Source organism: Marmota flaviventris, chromosome 2 (assembly GCF_047511675.1).
Source record: "Marmota flaviventris isolate mMarFla1 chromosome 2, mMarFla1.hap1, whole genome shotgun sequence".
In the NCBI taxonomy this organism is placed as follows: Eukaryota; Metazoa; Chordata; class Mammalia; order Rodentia; family Sciuridae; genus Marmota; species Marmota flaviventris.
Window position 1 is genome coordinate 198,014,841 of NC_092499.1, and position 20,150 is coordinate 198,034,990.

Genomic DNA, 20,150 nt, shown 5'->3' on the forward strand with positions numbered 1-20,150 from the left:
AGTTTGTACAACTTCAGAAGAGGGCAAGTAAACTGTGTACATTTACTTATATACAAATAATTATATTTTTAAGTTACAAATGTAGATTCTTTTAATTAATTTTTATTTTTAGGAAAATAAACAAGGAAAGCAGGTCTCATCACCATCCTGCTTAAAAGGCTTTCCTGGCTTTGCCATGCAGCAGAGCGTTCCCAGACCCCTTCCTGGCTTTATGGAACCTGGCACCTCCTGCCTCTCCATCATCATCACTTCCTCTCTGATCCTACTTTCAGTCCCTTTCTGAAACCCCAAGTTCTTGACTGCCAAAGGACTTCTGAACTTGCTGTTCCTCTTCTGGATGTTCTTCCTGTAGCACTTTGCACAACTGGTTCCTTCTTATCATCAGGGGTCAATTTAAATGTCACTGCCCAAAAAGAGCTATTCTGAATTTGAAAACAAACTAAATAACAAAATTAAAATCAGCCCCCACCAAAGAGGGAACTAAAGCAACTGTAACATTTGCTGCCCACCATTCTGAGTATCATACCACATATCCTTAGTTTGGAAAAAGATCAGAATTCAGTTTCTAGTGAACGTACACTGCCTTTGCACCATCAAAAGTCAAAAAAATTGAGAGCTGCCCCATTGTGAGTCAGGTAAAGAATATTGCATAAAGAACTCTTGTAAATCAACAAGTTAAAAACCTAGCCAAAAACTATGAAAACACATACACAATGACCAATAAACACAAAAGATATTTCATCTTGCAAAACAAAGAATTACAATTTAAAACAATCCTTTTTTATCTTATCAGACTGGCAAAGATTTAAGAAAATAATCATAGTTTAGGGGTATAGGTCAGGGGTAAAGCACTTGCCTAGCATGTTAAGAGGCCTGGGGTTTGATTGCCTACACTATAAAATATAATTAAAAAATCATAGTAATCATGCTCAGTATTTGTTTAGTCACTTGCTCATACTGTGTTCCTTCACCTATCAGAGCCACACCAGCAGAGTAATGATGAAGAACTCCTATCACACTGTTAGAGGAAAGGAGCTAGTATCATCTGCTATAAAGCAACCTGAAAATAAGGAGCAAAACCTTTAAAATATGTAGACTCTTACCCACTAATCCTTTCTTAGACTGTAACTAAGGAAGTAGAATCAGTGAATGAGACCTGGGTAATTCATAGAATTATTTATGATATAGAATACTAAGAACAATTTAATATTTCACTGATAGAAGACTGATTAATAGTGTTCGAAATTTTTAAATTTGGCCATAAAATTAAAGATGTATATGTTAAAGAAAAATATGACTGACAATGATGCTTTTCAGAAAGCAAAACTGATTACAAAAGCATTTTGAAGTCTCTCATTTTAAAAAAAATGTACACTCATGAATATTTTCATGTATACCTTTTTAAAATCTGAAAGCACTATAAGCCAGCAAGTTACTAATGATTCTCCCTGTGCCACTATTAGCTTTTTTCAACATACTTTTTGCAATTATCAAAATTTTACTTACCAATCACTAATTTCAACATCAGGACAAAGAAAGCAATTTCCAATTTAAATTACCATTTTAAATGACAGTTCCAGCTTTTTGCGGGGGGTGTTGGTAATTGAACCCAAGGGCACTTAACCACTGAGCCATACATCCACAACCCTTTTTTCATATTTTATTTAGAGACAGAGTCTCACTGAGTTGCTTAGGGCCTCACCAAGTTGCTAAGGCTATCTTTGCACTCACAATCCTTCTGCCTCAGCCTCCCAAGCCACTGCAATTACAGGTGTGCATAACCATGCCTGGCTCAAGCTTCTTGATCTCTGGGCATCACTCACATACCCCTAGATGAAGTTTGACATGCTCTTCAGTGCCAGAATCAGATGTCATTGATATCCCTGGAAGCGTATTGTCACAACTGCTCAGTGTTTCCCATTCACCTTTTTAAAAGTTCTGTAAGCCAGGCATGGTGACCATACCTGTAATCCCAGTTACTCAAAAAGCTGAGGAGGATCTTGAGCTCAAGGCCAGCCTCAGTAACTTAGTAAGACCTTGTCTCAAAATATAAAAAGGTAGGCTGGGGATATAGCTCAGTTGGTAGAGTGCTTTCCTTGCATGCACAAGGCTCTGGGTTCAATCCCCAGCCCCACAATAAATAAATAAATAAGGTGGGACCAGGGCTGGGGCTCAGCGGTAGAGCGGTCGCCTAGCACGTGAGAGTACTTGGTTCAAGCCCCAACACCACATAAAGACAGACAGACAGACAGATAGATAGATAGATAGATAGATAAAGTAGGGCTGGGAATCTAGTTCAGTGATAAAGCACCTCTGGGTTAAATCCTCAGTACAAAAATTTAAAAAATTAAAAAAATAAAAATTTCTGACAGTGTTTCCAACATTATCGTTCAATTCCTTATGTACATATCTGTCTCCCTGACAAAAGAATGAGAATGCCCTGAGGTCTCCTGCTTATTCTTAAATGCACAGATACCTTTTAAAATAAAAATAGTCACTACAAAATTTGCTTGTTTCAAAAACAGATTTGTGAATGGCATATTTTCATACAGTCAGGTATGTAAAAAGGAATAGGAGAGGATGACGTTGGAAGACTCAAGGTTTACCACTGCAAATGTATTCTGTACAACCAACATAAAGACAGCTTGCTTCTCAGCGTACTCACTGGTTAGCTAAGTTGTCAAGAAAAGTGGGTGTAAAAATGAGACCTCTTGGCTGGGCGTGAAGGCACATGCCTGTAATCCTGGCAAGTCGGGAGGCCAAGGCAGAATGATCGCAAGTTCCCTGCCAGCCTCAGCAATTTGGCAAGGCCTTAAGCAACTTAGCAAAACCCTGTCACAAAATAAGAAGTGCTGGAGATGTGACTCAGTGGTTAAGTGCCCCTAGGTTCAATCACTGGTGACAGAGAGCGAGAGAGAGCGAGAGACTGACTGCAAGTAGCATCTAAAAAACCATATAGTAGGGTTTTTTTTTTTTTTAAGTTGTTGATGGACCTTTATTTTATTTATATGTGGTGCTAAGAATCAAACCCAGTGCCTCACACATACTAGGCAAGCGCTCTGCCACTGAGCCACAACCCCAGCCCTACATAGTAGTTTTATTGGATCATTTCTATAGTCGTCTAAAATGTAAATCTTTTTTAAAAAGTAGGTTGTTAGAAATAACAATACAATCATAAAATACATATTCTAAATTTAATGCTGCTATCCACACATATAGTAATGTAACAAAAATAGTAAGAAAGACACAAGCATTCCTGTGCTTGGCTTCATGTGTGTGCATCACACGCACTCTCCTATTTCCATATTAATACAACTTACCTGATTTACAAGTTCAGGAATGCCCAAAGCTCTGTCAATTTCCTCCAGGCCTGTGGCATCTGTATTACTCAGGAGTGTGTGTAGCTGGTCCAACAATGCTCTCTCATCACTCTGGCCTTCTGGGTTAGAAGGTGGCCCAAGGAGATCATCCAGGGAATTCCTGAGAAGAGGTCTAGAAAAAGACTTGCAATCAATTTTAATGTTGTTGGGCGGGAGGTGTAGCACAGTAGTAGAGCACTTGTTCAGTATGTTTTCAGTCCTGGGTTTGATCCCCAGAACACAAACCATATTAAAGGTGTTATTTCTATTTTTAAAAATAATGACAGTAGGGCCGGGTATGACGCACACCTGTATTCCCAGAGGCTTGGAAGGCTGAGGCAGCCTCAGCCAAAGCAAGGCACTAAGCAACTCAGTGAGACCCTGTCTCTAAAAAAAATACGAAATAGGGCTGGGGATGTGGCTCAGTGGTCAAGAGTCTCTGAGTTCAATCCCCAGTACCAATAATAATAATAATAATAATAACAACAATAACAACGACAACAGTAGGGCTGGGGATATTACTCAGTAGGTAGAGTGCCTGCCTCGCATGCACAAGGCCCTGGGTTCAATCCCCAGCACCACAAAAAATAAAATAAAAATAATTATAGTAACCATGCATAATATTTCAATATATTTTTAACATATAATAATTCCCATATAAGTACAAATAATAAACCAAGCAATAGAGAATAGCAAATGGCCTTAATTTATATTTAAGGCCCACTACATATATCTTTTGTATATGTGTGTGTTGTGTGTGTGTGTGTGTGTGTGTGCATGCGCACACATGTGTGGTGCTGGGGACTGAACCCAGGGCCTTGTGCGTACAAAGCAAGCACTCTACCAACTGAGCTATATCCCCAGCCCCCACCACATATATCTTATACCCACAATCCCACCACCCAAGTGAAACTGCAAAACCCTAGGTATTTGGGAGATAGGAGTAATGGGGTGAGAGGGGTTGGAGAGAATGGAGAGGGAGCAGTTTTCAAGGCAAGAGTGGAGGTGGTAGTCATTAGTAATGATACTTGAAAATTGGGGGAATCAGAACAACAAAAAAAAAAAAACGAAAAGAAAACTGAGGAAATCAATAAACAACAAAGAAAAAGATCAAAATATTGATCTATATAACTGTGGTGTAGAGAACTGCTAAAGATAACTTCGTTATACTTGCCCACAAGGCTTGGTCGCAAGTATGACACAAGCCCACACCCCCACAGTGAGGTGTGTGACTATTCTCCAGCACGTGGAGGGCATTAAGTAAGCCACATCTTTCTTTTACAAAACTATAGAAGAGCACTTTACCATTATCCCTGAAATGTTTTAGAAAAATCATTAGCCATTGCTTAAAAATCAATTTTCAGAAAAACTTGAGGCTTACTCTCTGAACACTATGTATAAACAGATTTATCTTGTCAAACTGTGGCTCATTTATTCCCCTCCTCATGAGATTATCATTATGAAAGACAATCACCTCACAGAGAGGCTCTCAGAAGTCTGACTTCTAAGAAGTCCTGAGAGCAGGACAGGGCACTTCCGGCTCCTCCCCTTCCCTTGAAGGCCTCTGCTTGCTACTTCAAATGGATGGCAACCAACCATCTTACTTAGGAGAATTTTTCACCTTCTCTCTCAGAATTGTTCCAATGTTGACTCTTTTCTAGATAATCCAATGTGGATCTTCTTCAGAGTCACAAAATAAAGGCTCACCTATTTTGAGGCACATGGGGCCCTTGTTCCATGGACAGCATGCCATCTGGCCAGGAACCTGGTTGATTAGCTGGTGCTGCTTGGCCATAGGGATTGACCCCCATTCCCATGGGAATCTCACCAGGCCCTGGGGGAACAAAACGAAAGTACAAATTTTCCAATAAGCCAGTAGTAAAATCACCCTAAAACACCTTTTTTATTTTTAAATGAAGGAGACACTTACTTATTTGAAGCATCTGCTGTTGCTGCTGCTGATGCTGCTGCTGCAACATTGGCCTTGCACCTGGTATACTATTAGACCGAAGAGGCAAAGTGGGCACAGAGCCCCCCATTGCAGGTCTGGGTAAAGCAGCACTGTAATCTCCTGGTCTTCCCATGGAGTTAGAACTCACAGGTTCCACTCTACTGGCCTTTGAGTTTGGTAAGCCCCACTCTGGAGAAGGAGTCTGGTTCAGTGTCACATTTCTGTTTGGTCCACCTGAAACAGGTAGAAAATTATTAGGATTTTTCCACAGCATAACACAATCCTCCTTATATCAAACTACTATAGCTATTTAGATACAACACTGGCTTTGACATCGTAAGAACAGGACTAGACAACTATGAAGACATTACATGCTAGAAAAATGTCTTAGACCAAAAGATTCTTCAAGAGTTTAAATAAACAAGACATAAAATAAACAAAGGATACTCATGAAAGTAACACGTTAATATTATAAAACTTGTTAATCAATCCCAATTATCTACATGACTTTAAGTATTTTAAATTTGCTTTTCCCAAAAGAAATTTTTAATCCTAAATACTAATTACGAATAACCTACCCATATTTGAGCCATAATTTTCCTGACTATCCATCATCCTTGGATTCCCACCCAGCACAGGCTGCTTTGCTAGCATGGGGAAAGCACTGATATTCTTTACTGGAGGACTTGAGCCAACAGAAACAGGGCTATCTAGAGATGCTGCACGGTTATACGGAGGACGAGCAGACTGCACAGACTGTGGGCTTCTCAAACCTACTGGGAACACATAAGCACAACACGTAAATATCCCTTGCTAATTTAATACATAAATAATCAAGTATAACATATAAACATACCCATCCCCACAAACACAAATGTCTTTCTCACAAAAGCAAACACTATCTTCCTTTAGAAGATAAAGACTATATTAAAAAAAAAAAAGCCTGTATTCCAAATAAAGTAGAAACCACAACTTCAATGTTGGCCCAAGAGCTGGGCACTCTTTATTTATTTTTATACACACACACACACACACAGCCTGATATGATCATTCATATTCTGCTTTACTCCATATTGAAGAATTTGCGAGTCTGAGGATTTAGCTGAGAGATAGAATGCATGCTCAGCAGGCATGAGGCCCTGGATTCAAGAGGAGGAGGGAGAGAAAGGAAGAGGAAGAATCACCAATGTTTTAAACTCCTGGAGAATATTCCAGATGAGTACTCATTAAGTATATTCTGCTTATATTTTGCAATTATTATAACCAGTTATTATTATCTAATCAAAACAATACAAAAATCCTCCTAAACTTTCTCTTTTCTTTTCCAATCTATTCAACTGATCTATTTCAGTTTAGAAAACCCTGCCACTAAAAATCAATTAGACCGTTCTGAATACTTACTTGTAAATTATTCCTTTTCAACTGATACACACAACATACCAAGTGACAGAAAACTTGGAATGGAACAACCATTTGATCCAGCTACCCTACTCTTTGGTTTATACCCCTAAAGGACTTAAAATCAGCATACTACAATAAAAGACTTAAAAATCAGCATACTACAGTGACGCAACCACATCAATGTTTATAGCAGCTCAATTCACAACAGCTAAACTATGGAACTAGTGTAGATGCCCTTTAACAGAGGAACGAATAAAGAAAATGTGGTACATATACACAACGGAATATTACTCAACCTTAAAGAACAATGAAATTATGGCATATGCAGGTAAACGGACGAAATTAGAGGATATCATGCTAAGTGAAATAAGCCAATCCTAAAAAACCAAAAGCCAAATATTTTCTCTGATAAGTAGATACTGATCCATGGGGGTGGGAGGGGGTGAAGAAACTTTTGGTTTCTGTAGAGGGGAATGGGGGGAGGGGTGGGGCTATGGGAGTGAGAAGGACAGTAGAATGAGAGATATTATTACACTACTGGAGTGACTCAGAGCACCATGTACAGCCAAAAGAATGAGAAGTTGTGTTCCATTTATGTATATATCAAAATGCATTCTACTGTCATGTATAACTAATTAGAACAAATAAAAATAAAAAAGAAAAAGAAAAATCACAATAAGTAAATAAATAAATTGATGAATGAGTAAAACATACAGCAATAGGAAAGCACATAGGTAAGAATCCGAAAACGTCAAAAAAGAAAACTCACCAAAGGACAGGTTTTAATCTACAATTTGGGTTGTTTTTTTTTTCAATCCAATTCTCTGAGGCTTAAGGAAAACATGCCATGGTACCAGCTACTCAAATGAATGATTACTGGCATAATAATTACAAATTTTCTCAAAAAGAAAAACATGCAAAAAGCTTTTTAGAACTCATATATTATGCATCTGCATAAGAAACTGATACGTAGAGCATGTGTACTGAAGTTATAAATGTTATTTATATCCTGGTCTTGGTGTGAGCATCCATACATATGCAGCAATGTTTCAAAACAAAATCTAGTTCTTCCTTACCCAGAGAATTTGTTCCTTGGAACATTGGTTGCTTGGTCCCTAGATGACTGCCATTTGTGGATAAGGGATTATTATAAAAGTCAGAACTAGTCAGATCACCCAGAATAGCATCTAGATTATCCAAGTCTCCAGATCCCTGAAAATAAAAATTTAAGAATTAACCTGTGTGCAACACAAGATGTACAGCTACAAATATATTCATCAGAAGAAAACACATGAGATGGGAGCAAATGAAATACAATAATTACCTGAAATTATTAGGCCCAGTTTAAAGGTTGTTTTCTTATGACTCTCCCACCCCTAATCTTCTTCCTTAAAATTATGAACAATTTGAACCACTGAGAAAAATTACTGATTTGGGGTGTTCGATAGAGCATTGTTTTTCCCCTTAGGCTACGCATTTAATTTTCACACTGGAAGATATTTTCCAGCAGTCACTAGGAGAGAACTGATCCCCTTGGCTGACAGAGGTCTGCTCTACACATACCTTCTATAAACAAATATGATTAACAGTAAACACATAAACACATGCTTGTGTTCAACGAGATAATTTTGGGCATGATCTTTAAAAAGGCTTTGATCAATAAATCTGGTGAACAATAGGTTAAACAAAGTAAAATCCATACTCTAACCAGAAGACTTTGGCAAGTCTTGCCTTTGCTCAGGTTCATATTATACCTCCTAGAGCACGGTTCCTCCAGTGAGGCTGGAAAATGCTGACCCAGAATATGATCATGTACATGAAACTTCAAAACTCTGATAAAAATCAAAACTCTTTGTTTTTTCCTGATTACATCTACCATACCATTGATGGCCCAATCTGCTCATCTCAACACCTCCATGAAAAAAAAAAAAAAAAAAAATTAATGGACAAATTTTCAAATTGTCCATTAAAGAATCAGTCATGATTATGGGGTTGTGGCTCAGCAATAAAGTGCTTGCCTCGAACGTGCAAGACCCTGGGTTCGATCCTCAGAACCACATAAAAATATATGACTAAAATAAAGGCATTGTGTCCAACTACAACTAAATATTAAATAAATATTTTAAAAAGAATCAGTCACATTTCAGAAGAAACATATATTTCTCTGTTGCATCATAATATTTTACTGATGTCCAAAAGAATTATAAAAAAATGAAAGCTCACTATTAACTTTCCTTAAATAAATCTTAAATTAGAAAATAAGGATTTGTATATATTATATTTCTAACAGAAATAAGACAGATGACTGAGCTGGAATATAGGAAAAAAATAAAATTACCTCTTCACTTGTTTCTGTCTTAATTTTCGAGTCTTTTTCTTGACCTGAGCTGGGAATGGTGGAGCTGCTGCACTGACTCATTTTATTGTCCATTCCTTCCACCTGGGGCTGGGGTTCTTTAGAGAGCGCATCACTAGGATCATCCCTGTCCAGCAGGTATCTAAGAAGTGCATTGTTCTCCTTCTTCTTAGGACTTAGCTGCTCCTGCTTGACGTTTCCTTCACCACAAGTAGTAGTACTGCTGGTATCTTTCCCAGTGGCTTCTGCAGTAATCTTGGCTACCTCAGCTGGTGAATTCCCGTTCTGCAGCAACTTGTGCAAAATACGGTGTTTCTCTTGCAACAGTGACCCATGCATATTGGATGTGGAGGACACTCCTCCTGATGTTGAGGAGGAGACTCCAGAGGGGCTGGTGACACTAACAGAAGAGTCTTTACAACTTGAATCCAAAGGGGAGTTGGTCAAGGAAGAATGACCTCGGTCATCAGAAGAGCAGGTCAGTAACTGCAGTAACTTTTTATGACCTTTGCTTTCCAAAGGACCCCGTTGATTCTCTGACCCTTCACCACTGCTCTCCTTACTTTCTTTGTCATTGAGGTGATCTCTGCTATTTGACTGACACATTGAGCTCTCTACCGGATTTTGATCACAGTACAAACCTAGGGGACTCTTGGAATCTTGACTGGTCACTTTACTTGGTTGCGTTATATTCATATTGGGCGAGTTATCCAACTTGGGGCCTGGTGAAGACAGAGTAGATAAAAGGGAAGTGCCCACACCCTCACTGATGGCTTGCAGGGCACTGAGAGAGCTGCTAGAAAAGTTGTGGCTCCCAGTGCTGCCAGAAGACCCCATGGGAGAGTGCACACCTGGATTTGTTGGAGAAAAAAACAAGAGGTACTATCAGACTAAAACAAAAGGCTACGTCAAGGTTTCCATTATAAAACTAATTCGCTGTGTAAGAATTGAAGTGGTATAGAAAGAAAAAGAAAATGCTGAGATGGATACCTGCAACAGGAGAAAACTGGTGTGACGCCATCTTCGGGCTCCCACGATTTCGAGGAGAAATCATGATGCTCTGCTGGTTGGAGCCAAGACCTGGACTGCCATGTGGGGGGCTACCCATATTGAGCCCATAGTTATTATTCTGGTAGGAAGATGGTGACTGCACGCCTGGCCCAGGGGTCAATGAGGCTATGTTACCGGAAGCCCCATACCTCATTCCACTTATCTGCCCTGTGGCACTGGGGTCTGTCAAGCCGTAAGCCCTGCTGCTCAGCATCTGTAATCCTTGGTTTGGTGACATATTCATGCCTCCTACTGAACTGTTGCATCCAGCTACAGGAGGTCTAATGCCTTGTCCCACAGGATTTGGGTTTGGTCTATACCCATTCTGTTCTCTGCAAAGAAACAGAATATCAAACTTTTACTAAAAAGTACAGGCATGCATTGAAGCCCTGAGTAAGATTTAGGGGAAGAAAAGTGTCCAGGAACATAACTTCTTTTAGGCACCACTCTATAGCTGGTGACAAATCCAATTTAGACACTGGTCACAAATTAACCTAGTAATATATTTTTTAATAAGCCAAAGAGTCTAAATAAATGATAGCACCATACCACTGTGAGGAAGCAACAGCTATGTTAATTGCAACCTCAGAGGCTTTACTAGAGTTGCTACATATCCAGAGTTTACCTGGAAATACTTGCAAACTGCTCAAGATAATAATAAATGAACAACACAGGAAGGTTAACAACATCAGTAGTCATTATCCTTTATTCTTAAAGTGTACCTTCCAATTTTAAATTCATTTCTTAAAAGCAATGTAATATATTATCTTAGAAATGAAAGGTAATCAGCGGAGCACGGTGGCACACGACTGTAATCCCAGCGGCTCAGGAGACTGTGACAGGAGAATTGCAAGATCAAACCCAGCCTCAGCAATTGCAAGGTGCTAAGCAACTCAGTGAGACCCTGTCTCTAAACTACAAAATAGGGCTGGGGATGTGGCTCAGTGCTCAAGTACCCCTGGTACCCAAAAAAGAGAGAAAAAAAAAGAAAGGTAATCAGAGGTAATCGGGTTTTATGTGCTTTTATGCACCAGCCTTCCCACCCTACTTCTGACTAGGAAGTATTTAATTAGTAAACAAATACTCATTTTTAGAATGGGATACTACACATATGTATAATGTGTCAAAATACATTCTACTGTATGTATACCTAAAAATAATAAAAATAACAAATTTTTTAAATACTCATTTTTACATAACATATAACCCTAAAGGAAATAGAATCTACGAATCTAACTCACCTCACCAAATTCAACAGCCTGCCTGCTTTTTCTCTCATTAAATTTCTACTCTTCTTACAGTAATAATAAATCACCCTGAAAACATGGTTGCATTTAACATGCAAATACACAGTAATTCATCATTACCTCTGAAGAAAGTGGGTTGAGACAAAGCCATGACGGTCATTTGTCACAGGATTCCGAAAGAGCTTGCTTTTTGTTTGTGCAGTCACTATAGTTCCATCAGCCAACGAGAATCGATACACTGGGGTTTCCGCGTGGCCATGAATATAAGCTGTAGGAAAAATATACTATTACTACTAACTACAGTTGGCAAAACAAGTACACATAAGGAGAAGAGAGGAAGGAATTGTATATCTCAATGCAAAGGGTTTTAAACCAGTGAAAGAGGTTTTTTCCAGGTTAACCTCTGTGTATGTAACAACTCTAGTAAAATTAACAACAAAATCTAAGTATGTTCAAGGATCACTTCTCTCCCCCACGCCCACAAGATGACCGCCATGGTGCATGTGTAGTGCTTTACATATACCTAACATAATGACGAGACCAAGAATCAGCCCCAAATGTCTTTACCTTCTTGATAGTGACGTTTCTGGGACCATGACTGGCCATCATTAAGACTGAAAAATCTCTGGATACACCTTCGGATTATATCTTCAAAACCAGGCCTCATGGAGGATCTCAGTGAATTTGTGTCTATATTGACCACCTTCCCTATTATACAAAAAATAAAGTTTTAAATCCCACCCACAAGTATTTACCACTGCCTAGCCATTGATTAGCATTAAAGAATGAAATACAAGATCTTTATTTTCTCTGGTCCAAGTTTCTGTTATGCATCTTTTCTCCTTAAGAGCATGGTCCTACAGGATACTCTCACATGGATCTACACATTCTGCTGTGGAGTATGATAATATATTTGTCTTGATCCTGTTCCTGATGCAAAACTCCTAAAATCCTTGAATTTCTTACTAAGAGTCTTTATGAACATTTTAATGATTCATAAGGAGTCTCTCTGATCATCTGCATCTATTCTAATAAGGTGATTTAATATAGTACTCCTAGATAGCCTTGGATTGGGGCTGGTCACTAACAGGACAAAGTGATTACAGGACTGGAAATTTCAACCACTTCCACTGATTCCACAAGGGAGGTGGGGTGTGTTCTAAAAACAAAAGATTTGAGGAGCTTCCAGTTTGGCAAATACATCAAGGTAAGGGGAAGATGGTAAGTGTCTAGAGAGGGTATGGAAGCTCTCAAGGAGAATAAACCTTAATAAATCTGCAGAACAATAAAGTTGCATTTAAACAATTCAAACTAATTACCCAGGATGTCCAGAGCAAAAAACGGGTGATCAACTTCCATGACATGGATCTTGGTCAAGAAAAAAATGTGTTCCATGGTCAAAAATTGGAAGACTATGATTGAACCTCATGTTGATGTCAAGACTACCTATACCTGCCTATCTATTCTGTGCAGGTTTTACCAAAAAATGCAATAATCAGAACAAGGAGACCTCTTACATTCACCACCGTATGACTACAAATCCTAAAAATGTGGAAATCATGACTAAAGAGGTACAAATACTTGTAAGAAGTACTTAATAAGTTGATTCCAAACTGTTCCGTTGATTCATTCTCTCTGTATGTGTAATAGAAAACATGCTGAAGAAAACCAAGTTTAAACTGAGAAAACTCACAGAAATTCATAGCGAAAGGTAGTTCTGGGAAAGCTACTAGAGGGGAGAAAGGTACTAATGCAAAATGAGCTAACAAAAATAAAACCAGCAGTCCAAGAATCTGGGAATCAAACCCAAGGCCTTGAGCATGCTAGGCTCTACTACTGAACTACACTCCCTATTCTTAAAATTCAGAGTTTTAATGGTGACTAAAAAATCTTGTGCTTGCTCTGGCAGCACTTGTATTAAAGTTGCAACGACACAGAGAAGATTAGGTGGCCCCTGTGTGAGGATAACATTCAAATTTGTGAAGCATTCCATATTTTTTTAAAAAGATCTTATTAGTGCAAAGGGATGGAGGAGACACAACTCTGAAGAAAGATCAAATACATTACAGGGAACAGTAAATAACTGTGCCTTGTGTACATAAAATAGGAAAGATCTGTCCTCAACCACTTCCTCTGAATTTAGCCCTGAGACACATATCAAACATAAAATAGAAGCTCAGAAAGAGTTTACTGAATGAAACACATCAGGGACAGAGGAGAAAATATCTCTATAGGTTTTAAAAAAAAAAAAAAAATTGTTGAGCGCCAACAAACCTGCTGTAAAACACAGAGTAACTGGAAGGCACCAATTATAAATTTGCAAAGATGACTCTCAGTTCTAAATAATATTATCCAGACAAAAGGACTTGATTTTATTGTTTGGTGATTTCTAATTTTTATAATAAACGTATTTTGCTTTTATAATAAAAGAAAGCACTAGATAATTTTTTAAAGATGCTACTAAGTTATTTAGAGAGAAAATTAAATCTGCCAAATCCTAAGAAGTGTAGAGAAAGGCCCACTCTAAAATAACACAAAAATGCCTGTTACCATATTTATTAGAAGGCAAGTAAATACAGAGAAATTTTTCCAATATAAATTAATATCCATTGATGTAAACAAACTGACAATTCAAAACACAAATTTCATTTTTGCTACTTCTTTCACTTGTGATAATCAATACCAAGCATCCTCAAGACAACTGGGCATGACATAAGAAGATCAAGTGACTGTAAAAATAACTAAATTTATAAAATATGATATATGCATTACATGTGTGTACACAGATATATGATACATACACACACACACACACACCCCTATAATAGCCAGAGCTATGCTTTGTTTAAACTACTCCACTTAATTAAATCATTTATTGAGGGTTCACAATCGGTGTATAAAATCAGTGTTACACAAAGCCAAAACTATAGACTTTTAAGTCAAGCAGACACAGTGCAAATTCTCTTATTAGCCATGATCTTGGACAATAACCCAAACACATCACCTATATCACCAGACTTCCATTTCCAATCTCTGAGATGATGCAGGTATGACAAACACTTCACATCATGCTTAGAGGTTAAATGGTCACAAGAGCAACCCTGAAGATGAACACAAGTAATATTTCTACCATGTTTAAGTTCCCCAATGTACCTTCTCAACAGTAATGTCTTTAACTCTCAATTCCCACATTCAAAAAAAATGGCAGACCAAGACTGCAGCTCAACCAGGCAGTGGAACAAACCTATAATCTCAGCAACTCTAGAGGCTAAGGCAGAAGGATTTCAAACTCAAGGATAGCCTCAGCAACTTAGTGAAGCCCTAAACAAATTAGCAAGACCCTGCCTTAAAATAAAAAATAAAATGGACTAAGGATTTAGCTCAGTGATGAAGTGTCCTTAAGTTCAATCCTCAGTACCCACACACACACACACACACACACACACACACACAAAAAGATTGCAGCTCATTTTGATGCCAATAATTATATAGTAATAGTAACTCTCATTAAATTACCTGTACTTTTGAAAACTTCTTTCTTTTAATACATGCTTTTGAAGCTAAAGAAATACTAACTTATGGAACAAAATGCTATTTGGAGCTGGGCACAGTGGTGCACACCAATAATCTCAGTGGCTCAGGAGGATTGCGCATTCAAAGCCAGCCTCAGCAACATGGAAGCACTAAGCAACTCAGTGAGACCCGGTCTCTAAACAAAATACAAAATAGGGCTGGGGGTACCAAAAAAACTTGTTACTTGGAGAAAAAGCCAGATGCCCCTACTTTTGCTTTTTAATTTTTTTTTTTTGGGTGGGGGGGATTTTAAGTGACAAATAGATTCAACACAAATGCCAAGAGTTTTAGTGAAATTAATTCCCTTAGGTCTATGTAAGAAACACAGGATATAATATACTTAAAACATCCATCACGGGGCTGCGGTTGTGGCTCAGTGCTAGAGCACCTGCCTCGCATGTGTGAGGCACTGGGTTCAATCCTCAGCACCATATAAAAGAAGTAAATAAAAATATTTTGTCTATCTACAACTAAAAAAATTTTTTTTAATTCATCATAGAGGAGGATATAAGCATTAAAATGATAATGTAGACTAAGTTAACTTTTTAACAATTTCCAAAATGAAAACATACAAAACACACACACGCACAGTTTTACCTGAAAGATCATGTCTAGTAATAAAGCTCTCAGGATTTGACTGAAATGCTCTTTCTCCTGTAGTAATGCGACGAGCCACACAGATCATACAGGACTGCAAATCTACAATCAAAAATATGATCAAATAAGGATTCTATTTATTTTGGGACATATCTATTGCAGGTGAACAAGGACATGAACTACAGTATGAAGTTACAGCAATGGAAGCCATATGCTCCAAGTTTGCTGCTGTGTTTCATAAATATCATAAATCTGATTGCTCTTACCTTCCCCCTCCTCCATCATAGCTCGTGGCTGAGACAAGGCAAAGCACTGCATTGTTTCGTATCTCTGGCGCATTTCAGGACTGGTAGTCATGTCTTCCAGAATATCGTGTGTTGTTTTCATCAACATACGGCAATTAAATGTATGGCTTTTTTGTCTCTGTGTTTCACTTGTCCAGGAAACTCCATTAACTTTGGAAAATAAGTGGAAATAACTTTTTAAAAATCTAAAAACTCAATCCAAGAGTATCATCAAGAATTCATGCTATGGGTAGCAGAGTGCTTACCTAGCATGCACAAGACCCTGGATTCAAAATGGAAAGGAAAGGGGCTAGGGTGCAGCTCAGTTGTAGAGCGCTTGCCTAGCATGTGTGAAGTACAGGGTTCAATCCTCAACACCACATAAAAGAATAAATTAAAAAAATAAAATCACTAAACAAGAAATAACTAAAAATATTTTTTAAAAAAGGAAAAGAAGAAGAAGGAAGGGGGGAATAAATGGAAGGAAGGGGAGAAAGGAGGAAAACAAGAGAAAAACACAAAAGAAAGAAAAAAGGGATTCAAGTGATAAACCAGGCATGATGGTGCAGACCTATAATCCCAGCTACTCTGGAGGATTCACTTGAGCCCACCAGGTTAAGGTCAATCAGAGCAACATAGCAAGACTCTGTCTCCCCCCCCCCCCCCAAAAAAAAATTTCAACTATGTTTTCTCATTACATATATTTTCCATGGTAATGCCTATGCTAACATTTTAGAATGGTAAGATAAAAAACATTTGAATAATTTCAACTTCAACAGAAATATCACTGTATATTTTTTAATGTTTATTTTTTAGTTGTAATCAGACACAATACCTTTATTTCATTTATTTATTTTTTTGTATGTGGTGCTGAGGATCGAACCCAGGGCCTTGCACGTGCTAGGCGAGTGCTCTACTGCTGAGCCACAACCCCAGCCCCTCACTGTATGTTTTGACCCCATGAAATTTACTGAGACCATATCTAAAAACTTAATTAACCACTTACCTCTAATCCCTACATTTCTAAAAAGTATATTCAATTTTCTTAGAAATCATTTTTTTAAAATTGTTTAAATATTTAGAAAATCACATTAAGAGCCTACCTGTAGATTTTGGTAAGTTTTTAAGAAAATCCTTTCTATCTTCTTCATGCAAAATATTATACACACTTGTGTTAACCAAGTCCTCCTGTTTATATTGCAGGTATTGTGTGACATTTTCTGACACAAATACAATGTTTCCATCTCGATTCACCACGAACAGGAAACCATCCAATGCCTAAAATGGGATGTTAATACCTATTAATTAATATGTTAATACCTATTATAGACCAAACTGTATCCCCTCAAAATTCATATGCTGAAGTCCTTGCCCTCAGTGTGACTGTTTTGAGATAAGGCTTTTAAGGCGGGGTGGGGGGGGGGTGGGGGGGGTAATTAAGAATAAAGAGGTCATAAGGGTGGGATCCTAATCCCATATGACTGGTGTCCTTATAAGGAGAGAGGAAGAAAATACCAAGGATACACACAAAAAGAAAAGGTCACATGAAGACACAGTGACAAACAAAGGAGAGAGGACTTAGGAGAAACCCATCCTGCTAACACCTTTATCTTGGACTTCCAGCATCCAAAACTGCAAGAATAAATTTCAGCTGTTTAAGCCTCCCAGTCTGTGAACTTCTGTTTTGGTAGCCTTACAAGACTTAGACAACAGCCTTATTACTAAGTAGAACTTGCAAAGATATGGGGGGGGGGGGGGCGGGGGGTAACAATAACTACAAACAAGCATAAGCCACCATTTCTATTAACATTAACAACATTACTACAGGACTTATGAAGAGTAAAAAGAATAATTTGGGAGGAAAAAAGATAAGTAGTATCCACATAAATCTCAATTAATGTATAACCTATTTTTTTAAGAACTGCATTTTCAAAGGAGCTTTTAAAAGAGAAAAATCATCCTTCGTTCCTTCCTCTCTTCCATTTGATATCAAATCATACCACAGAAACTAACATACTATTCCTTAATAAAAACTTACAGAGAGGAAACAAAAACTTGAGCAGATAAAAAGCAGCTGGAACAAACTAGCTGAAAACAAGATGACAAGTAAACTTGATGAAGGGATCTGCCTTGAAGTAAAGCACTCTGTGTTAAAAGAGTAATCAGATCTAAGACAACTACTTAAAAAACAGTGCATATTTTAAATGTTATAGATTTATCAAGAATATGGAACCTGAAGGCTGGGGTTGTCAACTCCGTTTTAAAGCATTTGCCCAGCAGGCATGAGGCCCTGGGTTCAATCCCCAGCAGTACAAAAAAAAAAAAAAAAAGTGAAAAATAAAAACTGTATGCCATATGATCAAATATACAAAAATGCACAAGACTAAGCTAAAATACATGCAAATATTGCCTCTATAAAATACTTTGTGAAATTACGGTTACCATTTCTCTCCTACTTCTGTGTGTTTGTGTGTGTGTTTTATATCAGTTTGCAACTCCATTTTTATTAAGGGGACAGGACCTTCTGAGCTATGTTACATTGTAATTTTTACTATTATATTCTGAACATTGATTTCTGTTCTCACAGAAAGAAATGTTTTCTACATGTTCTCATTTCCTAACCAAAATTTTCTTTTTTTATCTTTTTTACTTTATGTTATAACCAAAGTGCAATATATTTTATATTTACCTGAAGTAAAAGTGGTCCTAAAGAGTCTTTATCAATAACACCTTGTCCTGTAGAAGATACATCCGCTTTCTGAACATCATCATCACTGGAAATAGCTTTTCCTGGAAAGACAGAAGGCAGCACTATGCATAGCACAGATATCAGCTATAGATTAAATCTACCTTCAAACGGTTCTCAGAAAACACACGCACGCGTGCACACACAAGGCATGCCCACATTATTTACATATATACATATATATGTGTGTGTGTATATGTATGTATATATATATGTATATATATACAGAATATTTCCTGATAAGAAAATGCCACAATTTAAAATATTAAACTTCATATTTACTCAGGAAAGCAGAAGATACCTAAATTTTCTTCCACTAGTACTAGCCATTGGCTTCCTGAAATGACGTTAACTTTTTTTTTTTTAATTAGTCGTAGATGGACACAATACCTTTATTTATTTTTATGTGGTGCTGAGGATCAAACCCAGTGCCTTACTAGTGCTAGGCGACTGCTCTACCCCTGAACCACAACCTAAACCCCCATGCAGTTAACTTTTAATAGCGACGCTGGCCTTCCAATTCTCTGTTAACTATTTCCTAAAAAAAGCTAAGTTACTTGTCCATTATCGTACTCTCTAGCCTCAATCATTTGTAGTGCCGCCCCCCCCCCCCCAAAAAAAGTAGCAACACAGCAAATACAGGGGCTGGGGCTTGCAAAAGGCCCTGGGTTCTGTCCTCTGCACCCACCCATACACAAAAATCAACACAGCACAAACTCCTTCCAAAGACTTTAGAGTTTTTCTTACTTTGTATTACCTTGCTCTTTTATTTGACGTATCTGTCTTACTGTTTCCTTTAAAATTGCACATTTATCTGGTTTGACGTTGAAATTGTCAATATCACTAAGATTTGCAGATATCAGTTCAGCCAATTCTTCAATATATTTACTCTCCTGCTCTCGTCTCCACTTTTCACCACTGCAGGTAAGACTAACAAGAGAGGAGGAAAGCCATGTCACACCTGCCATAAGAGCTGTAAGCAGAGACAACCCCCACACACCATTACTTTCAAGTGTAAAGGAACTAAACTCAGCCAACAGGAACTATAAAATCATTGTTAATGAAGAAGTAGCACAACACAGTAGAATTTCATGCAAAGCTAAATTCAATTGCACCTTTTTATTAGCCAGGTGGCCTTGGGAAGAGCAAGCCTCAGTTCCCTCACCTGGAAGGCAGGAGCAATCTTTACCTTGTAGAGGTAAACAACTAACAGATAATAACAAAAACAGGCACTTATTATTAATGATGAAGCTTTATGAATTACAGATTTTTTTATTTTTTCAACTATTACTTTGAAGTTAACATTAGCTTTGGCAAATATTTTAAAAATTACAGAGCAGCACTACACAGATTACAGTATTTTAGTTCTGATTTTGTTAAGCTTCTAATTTCATTCAAGAAAAAGAAAGTAATGTAACCTTTAAATGCCAAAATATGAAACTTACAACATATTCTTAAAGGATACCAAAGATTCTTACTTATAATACAGTCACCTATTCCTAACTCCTATACCGTACATCCAGAAATTCTTTTTAAAGTAACAGACTATTAAAATAACATTCTGCCTTCTGTCTGAATCAGTGATT

At 37.7% G+C, this 20,150-nt stretch overlaps 1 protein-coding gene and 1 non-coding gene across 7 annotated transcripts in view; one reads left to right on the forward strand and one right to left on the reverse strand.

Annotated features, from left to right (window-relative positions):
- Ncoa3 (nuclear receptor coactivator 3) overlaps positions 1 to 20,150 on the reverse strand; it is a 121,201-nt gene that overhangs the window by 11,710 nt on the left and 89,341 nt on the right. For 3 of the 6 annotated variants that reach the window (XM_027954376.2, XM_071609010.1, XM_071609008.1), the window contains 14 exons: positions 19,322 to 19,494; positions 18,508 to 18,608; positions 16,922 to 17,096; positions 15,801 to 15,989; positions 15,535 to 15,636; positions 11,932 to 12,072; positions 11,485 to 11,632; positions 10,058 to 10,449; positions 9,050 to 9,918; positions 7,788 to 7,923; positions 5,889 to 6,086; positions 5,290 to 5,544; positions 5,067 to 5,193; positions 3,321 to 3,492 (listed from right to left, as the gene is read on the reverse strand). In XM_027954376.2, the coding sequence (XP_027810177.2) occupies positions 3,321 to 3,492; positions 5,067 to 5,193; positions 5,290 to 5,544; positions 5,889 to 6,086; positions 7,788 to 7,923; positions 9,050 to 9,918; positions 10,058 to 10,449; positions 11,485 to 11,632; positions 11,932 to 12,072; positions 15,535 to 15,636; positions 15,801 to 15,989; positions 16,922 to 17,096; positions 18,508 to 18,608; positions 19,322 to 19,494 (3,178 nt within the window). The remainder of the gene's footprint in view (positions 1 to 3,320; positions 3,493 to 5,066; positions 5,194 to 5,289; positions 5,545 to 5,888; positions 6,087 to 7,787; positions 7,924 to 9,049; positions 9,919 to 10,057; positions 10,450 to 11,484; positions 11,633 to 11,931; positions 12,073 to 15,534; positions 15,637 to 15,800; positions 15,990 to 16,921; positions 17,097 to 18,507; positions 18,609 to 19,321; positions 19,495 to 20,150) is intronic. The other 3 variants (XM_071609011.1, XM_071609009.1, XM_071609012.1) reach the window with 2 other exon arrangements.
- Positions 13,258 to 13,363, forward strand: LOC114107072 (U6 spliceosomal RNA). Its single transcript, XR_003585283.2, has one exon. It is a non-coding gene; the product is annotated as a U6 spliceosomal RNA (small nuclear RNA).